The 22,717-nt window shown below is 44.7% G+C and overlaps 2 protein-coding genes across 13 annotated transcripts in view; one reads left to right on the top strand and one right to left on the bottom strand.

Annotated features, from left to right (window-relative positions):
- Positions 1 to 13,725, bottom strand: part of LOC117093095 (RH-like protein) — a 70,455-nt gene extending 56,730 nt beyond the window's left edge. For 7 of the 9 annotated variants that reach the window (XM_033227748.1, XM_033227749.1, XM_033227746.1 and 4 more), the window contains exon 1: positions 4,063 to 4,360. In XM_033227748.1, coding sequence (XP_033083639.1) covers positions 4,063 to 4,210 — 148 coding nt within the window. In that variant the 5' untranslated portion in view covers positions 4,211 to 4,360. Of the gene's footprint in view, positions 1 to 4,062; positions 4,366 to 13,475 lie in introns of those variants that run through there. The other 2 variants (XM_033227744.1, XM_033227745.1) reach the window with 2 other exon arrangements.
- A 658-nt stretch (positions 13,726 to 14,383) lies between these two features.
- Positions 14,384 to 22,717, top strand: part of MACO1 (macoilin 1) — a 70,474-nt gene continuing 62,140 nt past the window's right edge. The window contains exon 1 of one of the 4 annotated variants that reach the window (XM_033227738.1): positions 14,384 to 14,711. In XM_033227738.1, the coding sequence (XP_033083629.1) occupies positions 14,632 to 14,711 (80 nt within the window). In that variant the 5' untranslated portion in view covers positions 14,384 to 14,631. The remainder of the gene's footprint in view (positions 14,712 to 22,717) is intronic. The other 3 variants (XM_033227737.1, XM_033227736.1, XM_033227739.1) reach the window with 3 other exon arrangements.

The raw sequence follows: 22,717 nt of genomic DNA, 5'->3' as shown, positions 1-22,717 counted from the left end.
CAGGGTTTTGTTTTGTTTTTTTTAAATTAACTAATACAGAACTTTTAAAGCATACACAAAAACAGAGAGTACAGCACAATGACCCTACATGCCCATCTCCAAACTTTGATGATTGTCACATGAGACCAATCTTGTTTTTATAAACCTCTACTTTTTCTTTTTTTTTCTGGCATAAAGCCAACCCCAGATATCATGCCATTTCAATGTGCCTCTCTAACAGATGGAGCCTTAAAAAACAACAACAACAACAACATCAAAAAACCCACCATGCTTTTATCACACCTAACAAAATTAACAATAATTCTTGTATATCATAAGATATTCATGCTGTATTCATATTTCCTGATTGCCTCAAAATGTCTTTTTAGAATTGGCAGGTTTGAATAATCTATTGTAGTTTACCAGGACTGAATTCAATTAAGTGGATTGACAGGTTAAGTTAGGGACCTAAGTTTAACTCAACTAACTTTCACAAAATGAAGTAATTGCTTAAACAACTCATGCAGAAAAACACAGATTGGAAGCACAGAAATAATGGCAGCCAACTGAACAAAAAGGAAAAGACAGAGTGAAACTTCTCCTCACACAAGCTGTCAGTCAATTCGAGATTAAAAAAATGTCAACCTAATCAGATCTGACAAGTCAATCAAGACAATTTCAAATTGTCAAGAAGACTCTGAGGAGTGAATTTTCGTTTTTTTTGTTTTTTTTTTGAGACAGAGTCTCGCTCTGTCGCCCAGGCTGGAGTGCAGTGGCCGGATCTCAGCTCACTGCAAGCTCCGCCTCCCGGGTTTACGCCATTCTCCTGCCTCAGCCTCCCGAGTAGCTGGGACTACAGGCGCCCGCCGCTTCGCCCGGCTATTTTGTATTTTTTAGTAGAGACGGGGTTTCACCATGTTAGCCAGGATGGTCTTGATCTCCTGACCTCGTGATCCGCCCGTCTCGGCCTCCCAAAGTGCTGGGATTACAGGCTTGAGCCACCGCGCCCGGCCGAGGAGTGAATTTTCATCCACTATCGTCAACTGTAGCAATGGACCCTGCCTGGAGATTGACACCATTATGATTAGTAATTTGAGAATATTATATATTTCATTTTGATCTCTTTGAATTTTCCTAATTTGTATGTATTTATTATAACATACAAAATATATTAATGCAATAATACTTAAAGTAATACTTAAAGTGTAACATATAACCACGGTACATGCTCAAAAAATGGTGTGTATACCATTAGAAGGTTGAAGCCCTTGGGCCAATACTACACTACAGCCTCTATGCTGGTCTCGTGTCTCAAGCCATGCCCCGTCCCCTGTCTCCAACACCAGCCCTGGCATGGCTTCCTCCATGACCCAAATCCAAACTTGTCACACTCCTGTTTACTATTTGGACCTCAGACTGAAGCCAAACTCCTTATGCAGCCCCATGAGTCTACCACCCACTGCTTCCCTCTTTATTTTTATTTATTACTCTTTTTTTTTTTTTTCAGACAGAGTCCCACTCTGTCACCCAGGCTAGAGTGCAGTGGCATGATCTCAGCTCAGCAACCTCTGCCTCCTGGGTTCAAGCAATTCTCCTGCCTCAGCTTCCCAAGCAGCTGGAACTACAGGCACATGCCACCACATCTGGCTAATTTTTGTATTTTTGGTAGAGATGGGGTTTCACCACGTTGTCCAGGCTGGTCTCGAACTCCTGACCTCAGGTGATCTGCCCAACTCGGCCTCCCAAAGCGTTTGGGATTACAGGCATAAGCCACCATGCCCAGTCCCTGCTTTCCTCTTTGTTTTTTGTTTTTGTTGTTTTGCTTTTTGAGACAAAGTCTCGCTCTGTCGCCCAGGCTGAAGTATAATGGCCTCCCAAGTAGCTGGGATTATAGATGTGTGCCACCACACCCGACTAGTTTTTATAATTTTAGTAGAGATGGAGTTTCGCCATGTTGGCCAGGCTGGCCTCGAACTCCTAACCTCAGGTGATCCTCCAGCCTCAGCCTCCCAAATTGCCGGATTGCAGATGTAAGCCACCTCGCCAGGCCCCTTGCCTTCCTTTTTAGGCTCCAGGGCAATGCAATGTTAAGCCCAGGCTCAGTCTGCTCTAGTGTGTGCACACGCAATGGCACCCACTGTGCCCTTACTTGGATGACCCTCCTTTGTCCCACAGGTAACTCCTACTGAGACTTCAAGACCTGTTTGGGCAGTCACCTCCCTCCAGAAGCCTTCCCTGACACCATCGTCTCCCCTACCTGGGTTGTGGACCCTCCTGTGAGCTTCCGTATAAAGTGAGTTTCTGAGGACATTTTGTACCTATGTTAGTAGCACGGTGCAGGGGTAAAGAACATGGACCCTAGAGTCAATCTACAGGGTTGGAATAGTGGCTGCTATACCTACTGGCTTATATGACAAATGACTCAACCCCACTGTAAAATGGGGCCATGATGCATAATGGTTAAGTGTAAGGAAACTAAATCCAGGATGGCTAAATTTAAATATGCTGTGCTATTGCTAGCGGAGCGACCTTGGGCAAATTACTCAACATCCATATGCCTAGTTTCCTCATATGAAAAATGAAGATCATAATAGTACCCACCTCATGGGGTTGTTGTGAGAGTTCAGTGTAAAGCCCTTAGAATAGTGCCTGGTACATAGTAAGTGCTCATAAATATCAGCTCTAATCCTCATGTGTCTGGATCCTACATTGGCTGTCATACATGGTTGAATGAATGGAATGCATTGAATTGTATCGGATTGAAATGAATTAAAATTGTGCCAGCTCTTGTTTGTCTGTCACTCAAGGCTCCTCTCTGGGCCAGCCCTTTAAATGGTATAAGGTCTTCCCTCCCTAACTCCTACTTGTCACTGCCATGGGCCCCAGGATGACTTCTCTTTGCTTTTAGTTAACTGGTCGTTAATACCACCTGGGAACAAGCAAGCACTCAACCAGGCTCGAGCTCCAGCTTTGTCTCAGGGACGTTCTTCAAGGAGGCCCTGTCCATTATCAACAACGTATCAGCCCACTGAAATGCCTGAAACTCATTTCAATATTTTTAAAAAAGCGAAGTCACACCATTGTGGACATCTGTCTTATTTACAGTTGTCTCATCACAGTCTGGGAATATTTTTAGCTGAATATAAAATAACCATCATCCTACCCTCCCCTTCAGTCATACCTTCTGGTTCTGGATTTACAGAGAGCGTGCAGACTTCCCAGCCCCTAAGTGAGAAGAAAGCTGGGGTCGGTAGGGGTGGGGATGGGGGGTAGCAACAGGATGACGCTTCCAAAAGAAAAGTAGTATAGAAATGAGCAAGAGAGCCGGGCGCAGAGGTTCACGCCTGTAATTCCAGCACTTTGGGAGACCGAGGCTGGAGGATCGCTTGTGTCCAGGAGTTTGAGACCAGTCTGGGCAACACAGGGAGACCCCCATCTCTACCAAAAAAAAAAAAAATTAGCCAGGCATGGTGGTGCGCTCCTGTGGTCCTAGCTACTTGGGAGCTGAGGTGGGAGGATTGCTTGAGCCCAGGAGGTCAAGGCTGCAGTGAACCATGATCATGCCATTGCACTTCAGCCTGGGCGACAGAGTGAGACCCTGTCTCAAAAAGAAATAAGAAATGAGCAAGAGGCCACAAAAAGGAAACAAAAACCAAAAACCCAACAACAACATGAAATTGCTTGCATAAGAGAGCTGCACTTGTATCCCTAAATCTATAAAAATAAAAAAAATTAAAAATAAAAAAAAATTCCTTGCCATTAAGGAGAGAGAAGGGGAAGTAGAGAAGCAGAGAATTATGATGAGCATTTGGCAGAGGGAATTTGAGGAACACCAAAGAGGACGCCTCTCACTGCACTGAAAAATCAAGGCAGATTTCACGGGAGAAGGAATATCCAGGCTGCTTCTAAAGGAAAGCTTACATTGTTGGCTGAGTTTCGGCGCAATCTATGGAAGAAGATGGGGGAATCCTCTTCCTTGGGATTTTGTACAAAGGAACATCTGTGCCCCTGGAGAACCACAGGCCTCCCCCGCCCCTACCCCTGCTATTTGCCTGTGTGATCACTTTTCCAATGAACCCTCACCTTGATAGGATGCCACGAGCCCCTTTTGATCCTCTAAGGAAGCGTCGTAGTAGGTAAAGAAAAAGAAGAGGAGAATGAGAGCTGCTTCCAGTGTGAGGGCCCAGAGGGGCAGGGAGCACCGGACAGACCGCGGGTACTTAGAGCTCATCCTGTGTCCGTCTCTGTGCAGGGGTTCCACCAGCACCAAGCATCACCCCTCTCTCCAACACTTACTTGAGGGCTTGAGGGAGCGATAGGGGAGACACCCGCCAAAGGCCTTATCTCAGGCTGCAAGGCTGGCTGTGCTGGCCTGTCTATGGAGTTAACACGGAAGCAGAGGGACTATGATGGGGAGGGGAGGAAATGTATGTTTTCCAATATTAAGTCATTCTTTCAACAAGTAGTTGCTGCATTCCTGTTATAGGTTTCTGCTGTGCTCAGTTTAAAAGAGGGCATTCTATTCCTTCGACACCCAAACATAATCCTTCTTTACTCTGTACTTCAGTCATCTTCACCATAACCTTGTAAGAAAAGCAAGAAACGGATCAATACTCCTATTTTATGAATAAGGAAACCGAAGCTCAGAAAAGGTTTTCTTTTTAAAACCTTACTACATGACAGAGAGGGCACCCAGTGAGCTCTTAACAACAATGTATTGAATGAGAATGGATGAAACCAAAGAATGGAGCTGAGCCCTGGGGAGGATACAGATAGGACCCACGTAGAACTGACTCCTCATAGTTACACAGTTGAAATTATTTACATTTGAATTTGTATTTAAATCTATATGTTTCTAAGCACTTTAAGGGTGGGTGGCGGAAGAGAAAGGAGGCCTGGGTTTGGCTCTAGTAAAAACCTGGAGGGGATCCTGATCCAGCCTTAGGGTAAAGTTGCTCCTACCTCTGGTCACCTCCTCACAGGGCAGCCCAGGACTCTGCCTGGGGCACTACAGTGCGTTTGAGGAAGGCCACCAGCCTCAGCATCCCCATCCCACAGTGGTGAACAGTCCAGTCCCCTGGCATGAGCTTTAAGGGGCTCAGGACTTATTTCTAACCCTGCAGCCAACTTCCCTTGTGGCTCCTATCCATATGCCTGGCTGAAGGTCTGGAAGGTCTGGTACATGGTAAGTGTCAAGGAAGGAAGGGATGGAGGGAGGGAGGAAGGGATGAAAGAGGAAGAAAAGAAGGAAGGAATTAGAGGTTCCTCACTTTCTACAATGGCCCCAGACACTGGCCACTGAGTGTAAACCGAATGTGTGGAGCCCCAGAGAACAAAGCCAGGGCCAGGAGCTGCAGGAAGGGGGAAAGTGGAAAGTGAATACTTTATTGACCATTACAGTTGTCCACTGAAATAAATACTCATGAGGTAGTGAGCACCCTGTCACTTAGGGAATGCAAGCAGAGGCTGATAGTTACTTGTCAGAAATGTCTTGAAAACAATTCCTATGTAGATCAGAGGAGATTTTAATCACCCAGTAGAGTCCTGTCATTTTGTTTTTAGATGAAGAAACCAAGACCTAGATAGGTCATACCCAAGGTCATTTAGTCATTTGGCATCTGTCATTTCTTGCTCAGTGCAGCTTTATTTACAGAAGACTAACCTAAATGTCCACTAGCAGGGGGTTAGTTAAGAAAACTGCAGGACATGTAACTTGCTACCAATATGATGATTCTGAACATATGCAGGAAAAGCAAGAGGAAAATGCTTTTATCAAAACTGGCACAGAGGATATACTGTTTAGTGAAAAAGCAAGTTATATAACAGTATGTACAATATATTCCCACTCATAAAATAATATGTTAGCACACGCATAGAAAAAAGTTGGCTGCAAACCACCAAAACATTGGTTACTTTTGCTTTATACATTTTCAGAGCTAACTGATATTAAGTACTTGCTGGCCACCATTCTAAGCACTTTACATATATGAACTTAGTTCATGACACTAGGATGGGTACTATTAAGCTTATATTACAAATGAGTAAACTGAGGTACAGAAAAACTAAGTGACTTGCTCAAGGTCACAGGGCTAGTAAGTAGTGGAGCTAGGACTTGAACCCAGGTAGCCTAACTTCAGGACCTGGGTGTTTGACCACTAAGCTATAATCTAGATCTGGGGTCCCTGACCTTTTCGGCACCAGGGACAGGTTTTGTAGAAGACAATTTTTCCACAGACCAGGGTGAGGTTGGAGGGATGGTTTGGGGATGAAACTGTTCCACTACAGATCATCAGGCATTAGTTAGATTCTCCTAAAGAGCACGCAGCGTAGATCCCTCTCATGCACAGTTCCCAATAGGGTTTGTGTCCCTATGAGAATCTAACGCTGCTGCTGATCTGACAGGCGGCTTAGCTCAGGCGGTAATGCCTGCTGGCCTACCCCTCATGCTGTGCGGCCTGGTTCCTAACAGGCCGCAGTCTGGAGGCTGGGGACCCCCGGCCTAGATTACTTTTAAGTCTTCTTCCAATTCTGAAAGTCTAGGAACATGGGGTTCTAAGCCCTCTGCTACCCCAACAGCAAGTAAGGGGGAGGGTACCCCAATCTTCAGAGGTCAGAAGTCTCCATTCCTCTCACAATTGCCTCCTGGTTCTGATTTCTGCTCTATTTCTGGCAGTCAGTACTTCTTATAAACTGGGTTTCCTGAGAAGGAACTCCCCTGTGCAGTGGGATAAATAGATGTGACCCCTGCCAACCTGGGCCCAGTACAAGCTCTGTAAACCAGACAGCCAACTGCACCTACCTGCCTGAGGGCACCAGATGTCAGCAAGATGAACACGAAAGATTTCCAGGCAAAGCCAACCCCCGTACCTGACGGGCATGTTTACCAGCTGGCAAACAGTGTGGGTGGTAGCTGGTTCCAAGGCACTCCAAATCCCTATGCATCCTGATCCTGCCCCAGTAAGGAAGCAGCAGAGACTGACTGCTTGACAAGAGGACCCTGCTCCTCGCAGAAGAGAAAGGCTTTCATTAAGAAAGGGAGGTATCCCTGCAGTTGGCCTCTTCCGACAGATTTGTCAAAAGCAGAGTTTTTGCTCTTCCCCTCTGACTCATAAAAGGCCCCGTTTTCTGACTACAGTTCCTGATACTCTGTCTTTAAATCTTCAAGGCAGGTCACCTGCTACAGAAAGCACAAGGGATCTAGGATTGATAAGTCGAAAACCAAATACAGGGAAATGTTAATTGTTGATTCTAGCTGTGAGATGTATGGCTTTTCACCGTACAAGTCTTTCAACATTTTTTGGTAGATGTTTGAAATTTTTCATAATAAAATGCTGGGAAAGAAGCACTCTGTGCACCTGCTGTTCTCTCTGTCTGAAACACTCCTCCTACCAGATACAGATGGCCTCCGACTTACGATGGTTTGACTTAACGCTTTTCAACTTTATGATGGCGCGAAAGCAACACACATGCAGTAGAAGCCATGCTTAGAGTACCCATCCCACCACGCCTCTGTCTTTCACTTTCCGTACAGTACATTACAAGAGATATTCAATACTTTTATCATAAAATAGGCTTTGTGTTAGATGATTTTGCCCAATTGTAGGCTAATGTAAGTCTTCTAAGCATGTTTAAGGTAAGTGAGGCTAAACTATGATGTTTGATAGGTTAGGTGTATTAAATACATTTTTGATTTACAGTATTTCCTACTTACCACGGCTTTATCAGGACATAACCCCATCGAAAGTCAAGGAACCACTGTACTGGCTTGCTCCCCACCTCACTTCCCTGGATCTGTACTCCACCATCCCCTTCTCAGGGAAGTTTTCCCTGACTGCCCTATTTTTTTTCTTTTTTTTTTTGAGATGAAGTTTGGCTCTTGTTGCCCAGGCTGGACTGCAATGGCACAGTCTCAGCTCACTGCAACCGCCACCTCGCAGGTTCAAGCAATTCTCCCGCCTCAGCCTCCTGAGTAGCTGGGATTACGGGCACGCAACACCATATCTGGCTAGTTTTTGTATTTTTAGTAGAGATGGGGTTTCACCACGTTGGCCAGGCTGGTCTTGAACTCCTGACCTCAAGTGATCCGCCCGCCTCGACCTCCCAAAGTGCTGGGATTATAGGTGTGAGCCACTGTGCCTGGCCTCCGACTGCCCTACTTAAAAGGACAGCATCAACTCCCCTTTCTGCTCCCGTTGACAAGGGTTCCTTGTGTTCCCCTTTTACTTTCCTTCACAGCACTTACTAGCATCTGACGAAGTCTATAATTTTACTTGTGTATTTAGGTTTTTGTTTTTTTGTTTTTTTTTTTTTTTTTTTTTTTTTTTTTTGAGACAGAGTCTTGCTCTGTCGCCCAGGCTGGAGTGCAGTGGCCGGATCTCAGCTCACTGCAAGCTCCGCCTCCCGGGTTTACACCATTCTCCTGCCTCAGCCTCCGGAGTAGCTGGGACTACAGGCGCCCGCCACCTCGCCCGGCTAGTTTTTTGTATTTTTAGTAGAGACGGGGTTTCACCGTGTTAGCCAGGATGGTCTCGATCTCCTGACCTCGTGATCCGCCCGTCTCGGCCTCCCAAAGTGCTGGGATTACAGGCTTGAGCCACCGCGCCTGGCCCACTAGGTTTTTTTTTTTTAGATGGAGTCTTACTCTGTCACCCAGGCTGGAATGCAGTGGCACGATCTCGGCTCATTGCAACTTCTGCCTTTTAGGTTCAAGCGATTCTCCTTCCTCATCCTCCCAAGTAGCTGGGACTACAGGCATGAGCCATCACACCGGGCTAAGTTTTGTATTTTTAGTAGTGACAGGGTTTTGCCATGTTGGCTAGGCCGGTCTTGAACTCCTGACCTCAGGTGATTTGCCCATGGTGGCCTCGCAAAGTACTGGATTACAGGCATGAGCCACTGCGCCCGGCCTTGTATTTGTTTATTATCTACCTTCCCCTATGAGAATCTGAGCAACACGAAGACAGGGACTTTTGACTGCTATGGTTGCTGTTGTATCCTCAGCACCAGGGAAGTCCACAGTAGGTGCTCAATAAATATTTGTTGGCTGAATAACAGCTACCATTTCTGGAATGCCAAGCATGGAACCAATCATTTTGCGTATGTTATTTCATCAGATCTCCCTCTCAAGCCTGTGAGTGTAGGCATCATTACACTTACAAAAGAGGAAACTGCTGCTCAGAGAGGTGGCGTGAGTACCCAAAGCCACACAGCTAATAAATGGCAGAGCTGGGACCTAACCCAGATCCATCTGACACCACGGCTTGTGTTGCTAATTACTTTGCAATTCTGCCTCCCAAGTTACTAAATCGCCCAGTCTCAATTTCCGTATGAGTCAAATAAGATGATGTGCTCTGGTCTCCTCACAGGGTTATTACAAATGTGAAAATTTGTCAGCAGGCCTGGCAGCCTGAGTTACGGAAATGAAGCTGAGCAACTGCTGCTATGACCACGGCATCCTGGCCTGAGCAGCCAGGCTTCCTGCAGGTGTGGTGAATAGAGTCAGAGAACCCATAGCTTTCCCGTGTAATCATGACTTTTCTGCAAAAACCAGACTCCCTAAGAATACCTGCCACGCCCTCCTACCTGAGTCAAGCTCAGTCATGGGCAGTGACCAATGAGGTAGGAGGTCCTCCAGTCCCTCCCTGGAAATGTGTCCATGCCAAAGGTGTGACCTTACTCTGGGCACGTTTGGCTAAAGTGCAGCTAAGTCAGTCATTCATTGATTTAACACACATGAGCTTTGGAGTCAGGCAACCTGGTTCAAATTCTGGCTTTGGAATGAGCTATGTGACCTCGGGTAAAACAGTCAGTGTCTCTGTGCCTGTTTCCTCATCTGGAAAGGCAGAAAATCAGAGTGTCAATCTCACTGGGTTGTTGTGAAGATTCAATGAGGCAGTGCATAAAGTGTCAGATGTGTAGAAAGCACTCCATAAAAGTTAGCAATTATGATTATCACACAAGCTTGGCAAGTTTACTGTAGAAACCTTTGAAAATACAGATGCATAAAGCTAACATAAAATGTCCATTTCAATCTCTCCAAAAACCAGCACTACGTTTTGAGTGTATATCCTTTCAGATGTTTTTCTATTTCTGTCGATTTAGGCCTTGTTTTTCTCCCTACAAAAATGGGATTACACAGCACATACAGTTTGGTAACTTGCTATTTTCATGAACTCTATATCATAAGCAGTTTCCAAACCAGGAAAATCTTTCTACAACACTATAACATGGTGGTTAAAGAGTCCAGGCTCTGAAAGCAGACTGCCTGGATTTGAATTCCCAACTCTGTTACTCTATGTGACCTTAGGCAAGTGCCTTAACTCCTCTGCGCCACAGTGTCCTCATCTGTAATATGGTACCAGTAATCTCTATCTCATAGGATTGTTGTGAGGATTAAAACAAAAGGTATCTGATACTTGGAGTGGTGGCTGCAATATTAAGTGCTGTGTATAATCATCCTCCATGCCACACTGACTTCCATGGTAAGGATATGTGATAAAGTCTTTGGTCAGTTCTCTTCCAAACTCTCCCTGTTCTAAACACTACAGTGAACATCTTCCATTAACATGGTTCTGGCCTGGTGTGGTGGCTCACGCCTGTAACCCCAGCACTTTGGGAGGCCGAGGCAGGTGGATCACCTAAGGTCAGGAGTTTGAGACCAGCCTGGCTAACATGGCAAAACCCCATTTCTACTAAAAACACAAAAATTATCCAGGCATGGTGACGTGCAACTGTAGTCTCAGCTACTCTGGAAGCTGAGGCAGGAGAATCACTTGAACCCAGGAGGTGGAGGTTGCAGTGAGCTGAGAATGCACCACTGTACTCCAGCCTGTGTGACGCAGCGAGACTCTGTCTCAAAAAAAAAAAAAAAAAGGTTCTCTAGGGGATACAGGTACATGTGTAAGAGGTGGCCATCCAAATGTTTGGACTTTTCTGTGATTCTTATAGGGCAGGAACAAAGCTCAAGACAGCTAGTAGGCTTGAGATGATTGAATGGGCTGACAGAGGTGGGAATACCATTTCCTTATATGTGAAACAGGGTTTAATGATCTGTCCTCTAGAGCTGTTCTGGGCTCAGCTGAAGCCCAAGTGCAAATCCCTTCATCAGAAAGTCCCAGAAGGAGGGACGAGCCTAAATTCCTATGTAGGCCTTGGTCTTTTGAATAAGGGCAAATTACTTCCCTTCCTTGTTTTACTCATTTGTAAAATGGCCACTGCTGATCTCTGCTTTCTGACTGGTGAAGGTGTGGGGAGCTGGGGCATTCTGGCAGGAGGCCTGCGTCAGGTCAGCCCACTTCTGAATCCCAAAGGGCCATTTCAGGTCTCAGAGGAAAAAGGCTGGCACTTGGCTGGAGCCAAAAGGGCTTGTGCTAGAGTGGGTGGTGGAAAAAAGAGCTGGGTCTGGACGAGTGAAAGAGGAAGAGTATGGAGACGGGCAGTCTTGTTCTGGCCTATCCTTGGGTCCTTGACAAGAAGGCCATTCCCATCACCTCACCCCAACTCTACCCATCAATAGCCATATACAGGCACCACAACACATGCCTGTGGCTTCAAGGCTCAGCTCAGATTTTGCTCAGCTTGTGTTCTGAGCTAGATTGCTCTACCACACCTATTATGTGACTGTTTCCTCTGAGCCTCAGTTTTCTCATCTGTAAAATGGAGCTAGCACGATCTGCTTCTAAACATAGAACTGGAAGCACCACCTCCAGAGGAGATCTTGGTACAGGGTGGGCTGGTGACTCAACCAAGGACAATGGTGAGTTGCCATGTGAATTGGGATTGGAACCTAGACCTCCAGACCTTCAGACTGTTTCTCAGGCCATCATCCTGAGATATTCTCTGCTTCCATGTAGTCCTAGAGCTCAACAGTAACTCTCAGCCACACCCTCCATTGCTCCCAGCCACTCCACACTTTTGTCACAGCATGAGATGCCCTGTCAGGAACCTATTTAAGAATAGGCTAGACAGTGAGCCTCAGAAAGCTGGCTTGTGTCCCCAGTGCCTCTCATCTTTTCTTTGGATTACTCATCTATCCATCCCACTTAGTCTCTGGCCTAGGCAATCTGGAACACTGCAGTCTTGGGAATGTGGGATATGTAAGTCTGGGGTTCCCATGGAGTCTGAAGCCAGGACTTTACCATGTACCTGTTCCTGCCCTCCCCAATGCCTTTAAGCTTCCATTTTCATTTGGTTCCCAACTGTATCTTCCTCCATGAACCAATCTATCTTGGCAGCTGAAGCCATTTTCTGCTGCTCCACACAGAGCATTCTGTTCATATCCTTTCTCGATGATGGGCAGGCCTTGGTGAAACTTTGAGCTCACAGAGTTTGTTTTCTTGGCCACCCAGTGCCACTTGATCAATATGCTGAAGTAGTGTTAAGGCATGAGAAACAAGTATACTGCTAACAGCAGTTACTTTCTGTTACCAACTGCTTGTCTGGCTCTGAAAGCTCATTGTCCTCCAAGCCTTAAAACAAACCTGAGTGGAAACAGACTCTGAAAGATTTAGTAACTTGTCCAAGCTAGTAAGTGGCCAAGCTAGAATTTCAGCCCTAGTCTGAAAAAGCAAGTACTCTGGCCATTTTTCTGAACCGTATCTCTGCAGGGTATAGATTCGATCTCCAAGAAGCTTTTTGCCTAAGTGGATGGATACGCCTTGCCTAAGAAACCACACATCAGAAGCAGCACTGACAGGGATGCTGTGTTGGGGCAGAGGCAGGGAGGAAAGATCGGTTGCAGTGGATTTAAGTATAGTGAGAAAAAAGGTTTGTTTGCCCGGTGTAGCCTGGAAAAGGAGGGTGGGTCACCACTGGGACCAGTTCTGGATGCCATCCTAAACAGAATGGGTTTTCTCTTCCAGGCACTGGGAGATCGTTGAAGGTTTGTGAGCAGAAGAAAGTAACAGAGTCATGATTGAGGACAATGCATTTGGTGTAAACTAAAGTGTCTCCTTGGGGTAGATGTTGATTAAGGGAGGACTGGTCACAGGCCAGAGAGACTTCTATGTGTCCCAGGACAAAACAAAATGGCATCTACTTCCTGGGACGTTTTAAAAATGCACTGGAAGACTAACTGCCCCACTGTCGTTGAGGGATTACACTGGTAAAGCTACTGGATAGGACATTCTGTTATATTTTCAGAAATATTTATAAAAGCTGCATTACAACATGTAAAAATGCTTATGTTAAAGAACAGTATATGACCACTATTCTATTTAATAGCAATAGTAACATTATCATCCTTGGGGGAAAATTGGAAAACAGGCAAATACAATAAAATGTCAACAGTATTTGTGTTAATGTGATGAGACCCATGGGTGTTTTCTCCTTATCGGCCACTTTCCTACATTTTCCCCAGTTTTCTCTAATGATAAACTTCTTTTTCTCTTTAAAAAAAAAACAAAACAAAACACCGTGCTGCCTTTTCTAAGTGTTATTTTGCCCTACGTACATGGCAGGAGTTATGAGGAGTAAATGAGCAAATACACGCAAATTACCCAGCACGGTGCCTGGCATAAAATCGGCGCTCAATGAGTATGAATCGTGAAGGGTCTCCGGTCCCTCGTCCCCCGCCTTTGAGGAGCCCGGACCCGCCAAGCAGGCTCCCGGCCCGGCCCGGCCCGGAGGCCGATGCTTCGCGATAGTGCCCTGGCGGGTCCTGCGGACTCGGGGCCCGCGGGGCCCACGGCGCTACCCAGCCTGCGGACGTGGAGCCCGGGCCGCAACGCCGCACACACCCCGGGCATCTCTGCGCGACGTCGCGCGCACCCACGGCTCCGCCCCGTGACGTAACCCGGGGCGGGGTCGCCACCTCCGATTGGCCGGCGCGCTGTCACCACGTCGCGGGAAGCTGGCAGGGTGTGTGTCTGTGTGCGTGTGGGGTTTGCTTTGTCATTCGTACCCCCTGTGTGCGCTGACGCGGCCGGCCTGGCCGAGCTCTCCAGCATCCCCAGAAGGGTCCCCAGCGCTGTTCCTGGGATGCTCTCTTACATAATGACGCGACTGGCTGAAGCGCACGTCAGCGCAGACACCGCACATGCCGCAAACCCGGGCCTCCCGATTTCATACATTGCTAGACGAGAGCCTACAATGCCATGTCGTACGGTATGCTCTAGTAGGGATTACAATACAGTGAAACGCAACCCAATAATAATAAAGCATACCTTCGCAACAAGGCGTAATATAGGATGTTATATTTATAGGGCCTATTTATAAGCCTCTATTTAAATCTTTTCTGATAGGCTCAGCCGCGTACCCAGACACCATAATGATTGGCGCATTCTTCTGTCCTTCAAAGAGGCGGGTTCTAGAGACAGTTTTGCCTCAGCGGGTCCTGGGATTGGTCGACAGCGGTTTACCGGTGGCCTCGATTGGCCCCGCGGGCCGTCCATCGGAGCTGGGGAGGCGGGGCAGGCGGCTGGCTGGTGCTGGGCGGGCGGGCCCCGGAATTGTCATTTCTTTGTTTCCGAAGGCGGAGGAGGCTCAGAGCCCCCCCTTCCCGTGCCACCCCCTCCCCCCCGGGTGCTGGCTCCATGTCTGTGTGACCGGCCCCAGGGGTAGAGTCCAGGCCCGACGCGGGGCGGTCCGGCGGCGGCGGCGGCTGAGGTGAGAGACGGCGGCGCCGGCGCGGGCACCCGGCCCCCCAGCGGGAGGATGAAGCGGCGGAACGCCGACTGCAGTAAGCTCCGCCGCCCCCTAAAGCGGAACCGGATCACCGAGGGCATCTACGGCAGGTGAGCGGCTGCGCCCCCACTCCGCGGGCGCCGGCCCTGCGGTCCCCCGCCAGCTCGGAGGGGCCTGGCCCCGTTATGTAACCCCGACTAGGCCGCACTCCCGCCCCGGGGGCTCTCCTGAGGAGCACTGGCCCGGGAGCAGCTGGCTGGCCCACCGGGGGTCCCCCCCGGGGGCGCGGGGCGTGGCGAGGGCTGGCCCGGCCCGGCCGGGTGGGGAGGGTGCGGCGGGCGCTAGCTGAGGGAGCCGCTGCGCCGCCGTTGGAAGCGCCGGGCCCGCCGGGGGGAGGGGCGGAGAGCCCCCCAACCAGCCCGGCGCTCCCAAGCATCCCGGCCGTGCCGCTGGGCCCAGAGGGCCGCTCCCGCGAGCCCTGACTTGCAGCCTCTGGCCCCCGAGCCCCCCGGTGGTTTGGGAGTTTGCCGGCCTGAGCCAGGAGGCGCGTGGACCACAGCGCGGGGGGGTGGGGGAGGCTGACAAAGTTTAGAGCCCACTGTGGCCTCTCGTTCCCCCAAGCTGCGAGCAGAGTGGCCTGGGGCCATGCTGTCACTTCTTTCGCCTTCTACTTCCCATATGGGATCTCAAACTTGGCACCGAGGGCTGAAGCTGATACCCCCAAATCATGCCCTGTGGCCCTGCTCCAGACTCGAAAGGGTCTGATGACCAGTTTTTCAGCAAATACTGTTTTGACAATTCCAAGCAGATAGCTTGCTTTGAACGTTTTTAAAAAAGGATTTTCTCCAAACTCTCTCTTTTTTTTATCCGTAAGAAAAGCAGTGTCCCTTTAAATAGAAGTTGAATTCAGTCCATCGGTAGAGAAAGACAACAGGTTCATGGGGCAACTTACTATCATAGCTTCCCCAAGTCGATTTGTGTACGACTGTTTTCTGGTTCTTCTCAGAATGTTAATTGTAAATGGTATTTGCCTTGATACAGATTTCGGTGGAGAGGTAATTAGTTTACAAAGGAGAATTCTCAGCATGTGGATATAGGCTTAATTGAGTCCTCATGGTGCTTTACAATTAGCTCTTCTAGCTGTGGGATTTCAAGAAATATGTGAGGTAGCTGATGACACCCAAGTTGTCTTAACATAACTGTACACCTTGCACATGCTCTTGTTTACAGATGTGGAATGATTGCTTTCCACAAGCAGCTGACTGTTGTAAACACTGGGGATCTTCTTCAAGTTTAAAAGCATTGAGAAGTCACAGTAAAAAGTTCTTGGGTATATTCTTATAAAATAAGCCATAGAGCATAGGAGTCATTCATTCATTCAACAGTTATATGTACTGTGTGCCAGGAACTCTTCTAATTAGTGAAGATAAAGCAGTGAATAAAACAGATTCGAATCTATGCTGAATCAATCAAACTTGACCATTTTAACTGAAACTGTAAAAGCAAACAATTTTTCCTACACATAGATGGAGGAAAGGTCTCTTAAATTCACATTACGTACACTACACATTCTTGAATTAAAGAAAGTTTTTCCCTCTTGGCTACTGAAAAATATTTGACCAACTTAACATTAATGGTAACATAAGAATAGGAAAGGGATATTAAACAGAGTTGGTAGACTTAGCACAACTGTGGCATTTGAATAGCTGCTATTTACAGTAACATAAGATGATGTACCTCCATTTATAGCAAGAAGATCGAGAGTTCCATATTGTTTACATGTTTTCTGCTGTATTTCAATTTCTTTGTACTTGAACAAATAGACCCAGTTTACAATCTGCGCCATAATAGCTACTCAAGTGTGAATCTATGTGAAGAAGTGAATTCATTGTTTAATGAAGATTTATCATCATTAAAAAGCCATATGATGGCTTTTGAAATTTGAATTTCTTACCCTAAAAGTTAATTGTAAATACTCCATGCAAGTTATTCAGAGGTTCATCTGCAAAATTTTAAAAATCAACAGTGCATTAGCCTTAAATCCTCTTACACTTCTCTTTTGCATTCTTTAAGTTAAATGTTAATAAAAGACCTAAATGTATTTTAAGACCTACCTGTCTTTCTTGGTTGGAGCATCATATATCAAATGAGCGTTTCAACTCACTTCTCTGTTTCTTGGTTTATATTATGGAGTATTGGACTGAAGAACAAGATTTTTTCCCCCCAATTCTGTTTTTAAAGAGATTTAGAAAAATTTCCTGTTATTTCTAAAGCAAACAGGATGAGTGGACTGATTATAAACTAGAATGCTTGAGGATTCATGAGTATCAAATTTCTGGTGATCATCAAATTTAAGTCTATACTAAGTTGTTTTTCACACCATCTATTGCCCATTTTGTTTCTCAACAACATCTGGCCAATTTTGGATTCATTAAACAGAGAGCCTTGTTTTTTTCCTGGGGCTGTGTTGACAGTTTTGATAACCACTGTCTACTGTTTCATAGCCAAACCTTTCATGGACTTATTATTTTCATGTTCTCAGTCTCTACAACTTTCTGAGCCTTGGCATAGGAAGGAGGCAGCTGTGGTGAAAAGCGCACTGGACTGCAGGAATCAGGAGACCCAGGATCAGACTCGAAATACCAGCTCTGCTGCTTTAGGCAGACAGGGCATCCACAGCTTTAAGCCCCAGTTCTCCCATCTTCAAGTGAGTTTTGAGGACTAAAGGAGATATGTACAGTTTGTGAAATGCTTTATAAATCCTAGTGTAGTTTACAGATACTGTTTACCATGTTGTTACTATCACAGTTTAACATGTGTGGCTTATTTTTTAAGTAGGCAGGAAATACTGTAAGATTTGGTGCAACTATAAACAAAAGTTGAGGAGCCAAAACAAGGGGTCAGTTGCTCTTTGGTCTTGCTTTAAAAAATCCTGTTGTGGAGACACTTTTAAATCATGGGCTGTAGTCCAACAACTGTTACTGAGGTGACTGTCAAATGATATCGTTTATTGTGAGTATCATGGCTGTCTTGGAATTCTGTTTCAGGGCGAAATACAAGGAAAATTAATGTTAGGCATTATATTAATGTAATCTGCATTTATACCTATGAAACATCGTTTGAAAATTGAAACATACTATAGAAATATTTTAATTCAGTTAATAATTAAAAATAGGAGAAAGGAAATAGAAATAGTGATCTTTTCATCTTACTAGGGGCTAAAGTTCGATGTAGTTCTAAAAAAATCTGACCCAGCCCAGAGCCTGACACAGAGTAGACATTCAGTGTTCGATAAATGTTGAGTGAGTAAATTAATAAATAAATGAATATAAGCTAGTCCATTTCATTCATGAAGTGCCTTCGTTGTTCAGGGAGTTGTGGAGGATACAGGATAACACATGGCTCATTGTCTTCAAGGGATTTACAGTCTAGTAGGCCGTAGTAATACCGTCTTAAATTTGTACAGTGGTTTAGAGTTTCCAAAGAACTTTACGTTCTGTTCAAGTAAAAATATTTCTGTTGTACTAAATTTTAGCTTACTGTTTTAGTGGTTCACCTGACACATTAATAGCTGTATTTTGCTCTGTGCCATTTTATGATAAAGTAGACAGTTGCCACTAAATGAGGGAGTCTTTTCTATCTCAAATGAGATAGATATGAAAGTACTTTAAAAATTATGAACATAAGTTATTAAGTACCTAACTCTTGTATATCTAGGGTCCTTTGGTTTTCTGGACTAGGTTCTCTCCCAGTGTCTGCCTTGACACGTGTGCACCAGACATTCCCAATAGTAATATCTCATTGCAGATGTGATTTTCCATGTGAGGTGAGGTTAGGGTACTATGTCGTTTTTAAAAGCCTTAAGGGGATTCTGTATGGTTTACCCCCCACCTCTCACCCTGCCATACTTTCCACTCCCTTCCCTCAGAGAATTACTGACTTTATAATACAAAAATGAGGAGATAAGATATAGTAAGTAGAAGAAGGAGGCAGAAACATTTGTGTTTAAAGTATACATATATTCCAAGATTCTACAGTTAAATAGTTATTTATACAAGTAAATATAATACGAATTTTAACTAAGGTATATGTTTTAAGCTTCTGGAAATGATTTTATATCTGCATTACTGGTAGCTGAAGGAAGTACCCCTTCACTGTGTATTTAAGGCTGCTTCCTGTCTTCGTGTACTGGATTCTGCTTGTAGTGCTGTGTGAAGCTTAGGCAGTGCAGTATTGTACCTGACTGTCATATTTTTGCAGCTTAATGCCTTAAATCTAGGACTAAGAACTCAGCACTGGTATGCATGTTATTATTTCCCATTTTTATTTCAGAGAAAAATTCTCTGGTCCTTGGGGCTCCTTAAAAATGACTTTTTAAAGTGATTAAATTTTACATTCTTCTCAACTTCCCAATTTCCTTTTTCAGACCCTTGTCTACATTTGATCTCCAGAGATTTCATTTGACTGCTTTTTCTGCCTCCTTAATGATGTTTTCTAAGTCTAGTTTTAGACTCCTTTGGGCTATGCTTATTAAAGTCACTGCAGGCTGTCATGACCCTTGGCTGCCTTGATTGGACATGTGTTCTGCAACTGAAACCCCAGATACCTGTGTTGCAACCTCATAGCCTAAAAGCATTTTGGTAATCTTGGTAGACTTTAACTTTAACAATCCTGGACCTGGCGCAAAAGTGACAGATTCTGTATTGTTTTAGAGCAGTGTTGGGTAAGGAGAAATGGAAATGTTTTCATTAACCTGTGCAGTGAAGTGTTTGTTAGGTAAACTCTTCTATTTGTGGTTTTCACAAAATACACTTTAAAAATTGGCCGCACTGGGATGAAAAAGCACTTTCCTCCAACTTTCATTATGATTCTTCCTGTCTGAGCAGTCTTGGCAGTTTAGTTTCATTAGGTGTTTTGAAAATCCCTTTAAATTGCTGCTGGGTTGAGGAGGGGAACAGGAGAGAATGTGATTCACTTCACATTATCTGCTTAAAAGCTTCCTGTTTGATCAGTGATAGTCTCCTTTTTCTTTACATTGATTCCTCATGGCCTTTCTTGAACTTCACTAGATTTAGAGACTGATCTTAATGGTAGGTTTAACAAATAATTATTTTCATTTTCTTACTGGTTGTATGCTTGTATATATCTCATGGACCCAGTCCGTGTTCTGTAAGCATTTATGTTCTTAGAATCTTTTTCTTTGTCCATGTCTCCCAGATCTCCCCACTGATACTGTTAACCCTTTGGGATTTTATGTATATAAATGTGCACCTTGTTTTATCTGTTTCTAGGCTACCATCTTGTGGAGTTTGGAGGGCAAGTAGAAATTTCACAAACATAGTTAAGTGAAATACTGTAATTAGGTTACTTTTCTTCATAAAATTTAGTGTGCTCTTCAAATATACTGATTTCTTTATTCCCAGGCTTACTAGATTTGGGCATAATTATTTTACTTGGCTCTTTCTCAAGAATTAAGTCCAGAAGAAAAATAAGTTGGCTGTCCAGCAAGCTGCATAAGTAGAAAGGTACATACAACAGTAGATACACACATCCCTGTTAGACTTTTTCCACTGTGAATTTCTTCAGATACTTAAGTAGTGACTTTTCAAAGTCTCTCACCTTGCATCCTGGCAATGGGAACTTGAAAAAAGTTAATCAACTTTTAGAGAATGTTGAGGCTTTGTGTCTTTAATTTGGCATTTAACTGACATCAAATTATCTCAGCTGATCAGCCTTCCAAGGCACTTGTCATCCCTGGCCTTTGAAGACATTCATAGTACTGACCTTGATTACTTTATATTTTTTTCTCTGCTGCCTTTAAGGATATGATATGCCCACTTTGAGTCATGGGATTGTGGTACCAAAACCAATGTATGCCTCACCCCATCTCCTTTATTACCTTCTGTTTTTCAGAGCTTTTGCATTTAGTGATTAAAATGGTGTAACTGGTCCACTTTTATTTATCTGTTCTTATCACTGATGCATTTGAACTGTTTAGGACCGATTTCCCACCCAGCACAGAGGAGTGGCTAGAAATAATCTCATTCTGTTTTTTAATTTTATTGTTAACATTGTTCATCTTCAAAACACTTTTTTTTTTGAGACAGGGTCTCATTCTGTTGCCTAGGCTGGAGTGCAGCAGTGAGATCACAGCTCACTGTATGCTTCATCTCTTGGGTTCAAGAGGTCCTCACACTTCAGCCGACTGAGTAGCTAGGCCCAAAGGCGTGTACTACTGTGCCTGGCTTTTTTTTTTTTTTTTTTTTTTTTTTTTTGCATTTTCATAAAGATGGAGTCTCGCCAAGTTGTATAGGCTGGTCTTGAACTCCTGGGCTCAAGTGAGCCACTCACCTTGACCTCTCAAAGTGCTGGGGTTATAGGCATGAGGCACGGCACCCACCCAACACTTTTAAAAACCAAATAAGTGGCTGAGTAGTAAAGTCAGTACGTTGCCTATCTTGTAGCAAGAACGATTGAACATTAAAGAGAATGAATACTATGTTCATGTCCAAAATAAGGATTCCTGTCTCAGAAAAAGGAAGTACTGTCTGAGACTTGAGTCTTCTTTCTCAGATGTAATAAGAATTTTTGGCCGGATGTGATGGCTGTAACCCCAGCACTTTGGGAGGCTGAGGCAAGAGGATCACTTGAGTCCAGGAGTTCAAGACTAGCCTAGGTAACAGAGAGAGACCTCATCTCTACTAAAATTCAAAAAAATTAGCGGGGTGTGGTGTCACATTCTTGTAGTCCCAGCTACTCGGGAGGCTGAGGCGGGAGGATCATGTGAGCCCAGGAGTTTGAGGCTGCAGTGTGCCATGATCGTGTTACTACACTCCAGCTTGGGCAATAGAGCAAGACTCTGTGTCGAAAAGAGTATTGGCTGGGTGTGGTGGTTAATATAATCCCAAAGTGCTGATATTACAGGTGTGAGCCACCACAACCAGCCCCCAATTTAAAGGAAAAAAAAAAAATCTAGAATGGAAATCGCTAAAAAAGATTTTCACAGTTTTGTGGTATAACATTTTTATAAAGGTCTGTATAGACCACAGAGATATCAAGGACAGATATTGTAACCTAATGCAGGTGGCGAGTTTTAGAATTTCTGTTTCAAGAATACTTTTAACAGTGTGGAGTCTGTGGGGTTTAGGAAGGGGAGGAGTGAAGAAGCATAGGAGGGAGAGAAAACAGCTCACAGGCTCTAAAAAAACCTGTTAACATTATATAAACGTTAGAAATTCATTTCATAAGGGAATCAAAATTATGCTTCATATAATTGATAGTAATAATCTGCTTAATCACACCTTACATTTGTATCATACTTGTAACTTTTCCAGATGTTTTCATATTAATTATCTAATTTTGTCCTCACAAGTGTGAAATAGGCATAGTAGTTATTGCCATTTTATAGGAAAAAAACCTGAGGAATAGAGAACTAAAAAGCTGAAAGGCACGGTTGAAAGAGTACAGAAAGAGAAATCAGGAGACCGCAGAATTTACACAGCAGTGTAAATTCTATGTGGAACACTATGTTGCTGCTAAAATGAATAAGGGAAATTTCTATATAAAGAAGTGGACATGGCTGGGCCTGGTAGCTCATGCCTGTGTAATCCCAGCACTTTGGGAGGTCGAGGTGGGTGGGTCACCTGAGGTCAGGAGTTCAAGACCAGCCTGGCCAACATGGCAAAACCCCATCTCTACTAAAAATACAAAAATTAGCTGGGCGTGGTAGCATGAGCCTGTAATCCCAGCTACTTGAGAGACCGAGGCAGGAGAACTGCTTGAACCTGGGAGGCAGAGGTTGCAGTGAGTCGAGATCACACCACTGCACTCCAGCCTGGGTGACAAGTGAGACTGTCTCAAGAAAAATAAAATAAAAAACTAAAAAAAAAGAAATGGACATGTCAAACAGAAACCTGTTTTTGTTAAGAAAGAAACACATTTGTTTATATAGAAAAAACAAACTATATTTATGAATTATATAACAGCAGTCATCTTGGGGCAGGGCTACTAAGGGCTTTTATATTATTATACATTATATGACCTTTTTAATAACAAGTATGTGTTGCTTCTTTTTAACTTTTCATTTTGAAATAATTTTAGATTTAAACAGAAAAGT

The sequence above is a fragment of the Trachypithecus francoisi genome, unplaced genomic scaffold (genome assembly GCF_009764315.1).
Source record: "Trachypithecus francoisi isolate TF-2019V2 unplaced genomic scaffold, Tfra_2.0 Lachesis_group12, whole genome shotgun sequence".
In the NCBI taxonomy this organism is placed as follows: domain Eukaryota; kingdom Metazoa; phylum Chordata; class Mammalia; order Primates; family Cercopithecidae; genus Trachypithecus; species Trachypithecus francoisi.
The sequence above is the reverse complement of the archived record's forward strand: the minus strand, read 5'-3'. Positions and strand labels throughout refer to the sequence as shown.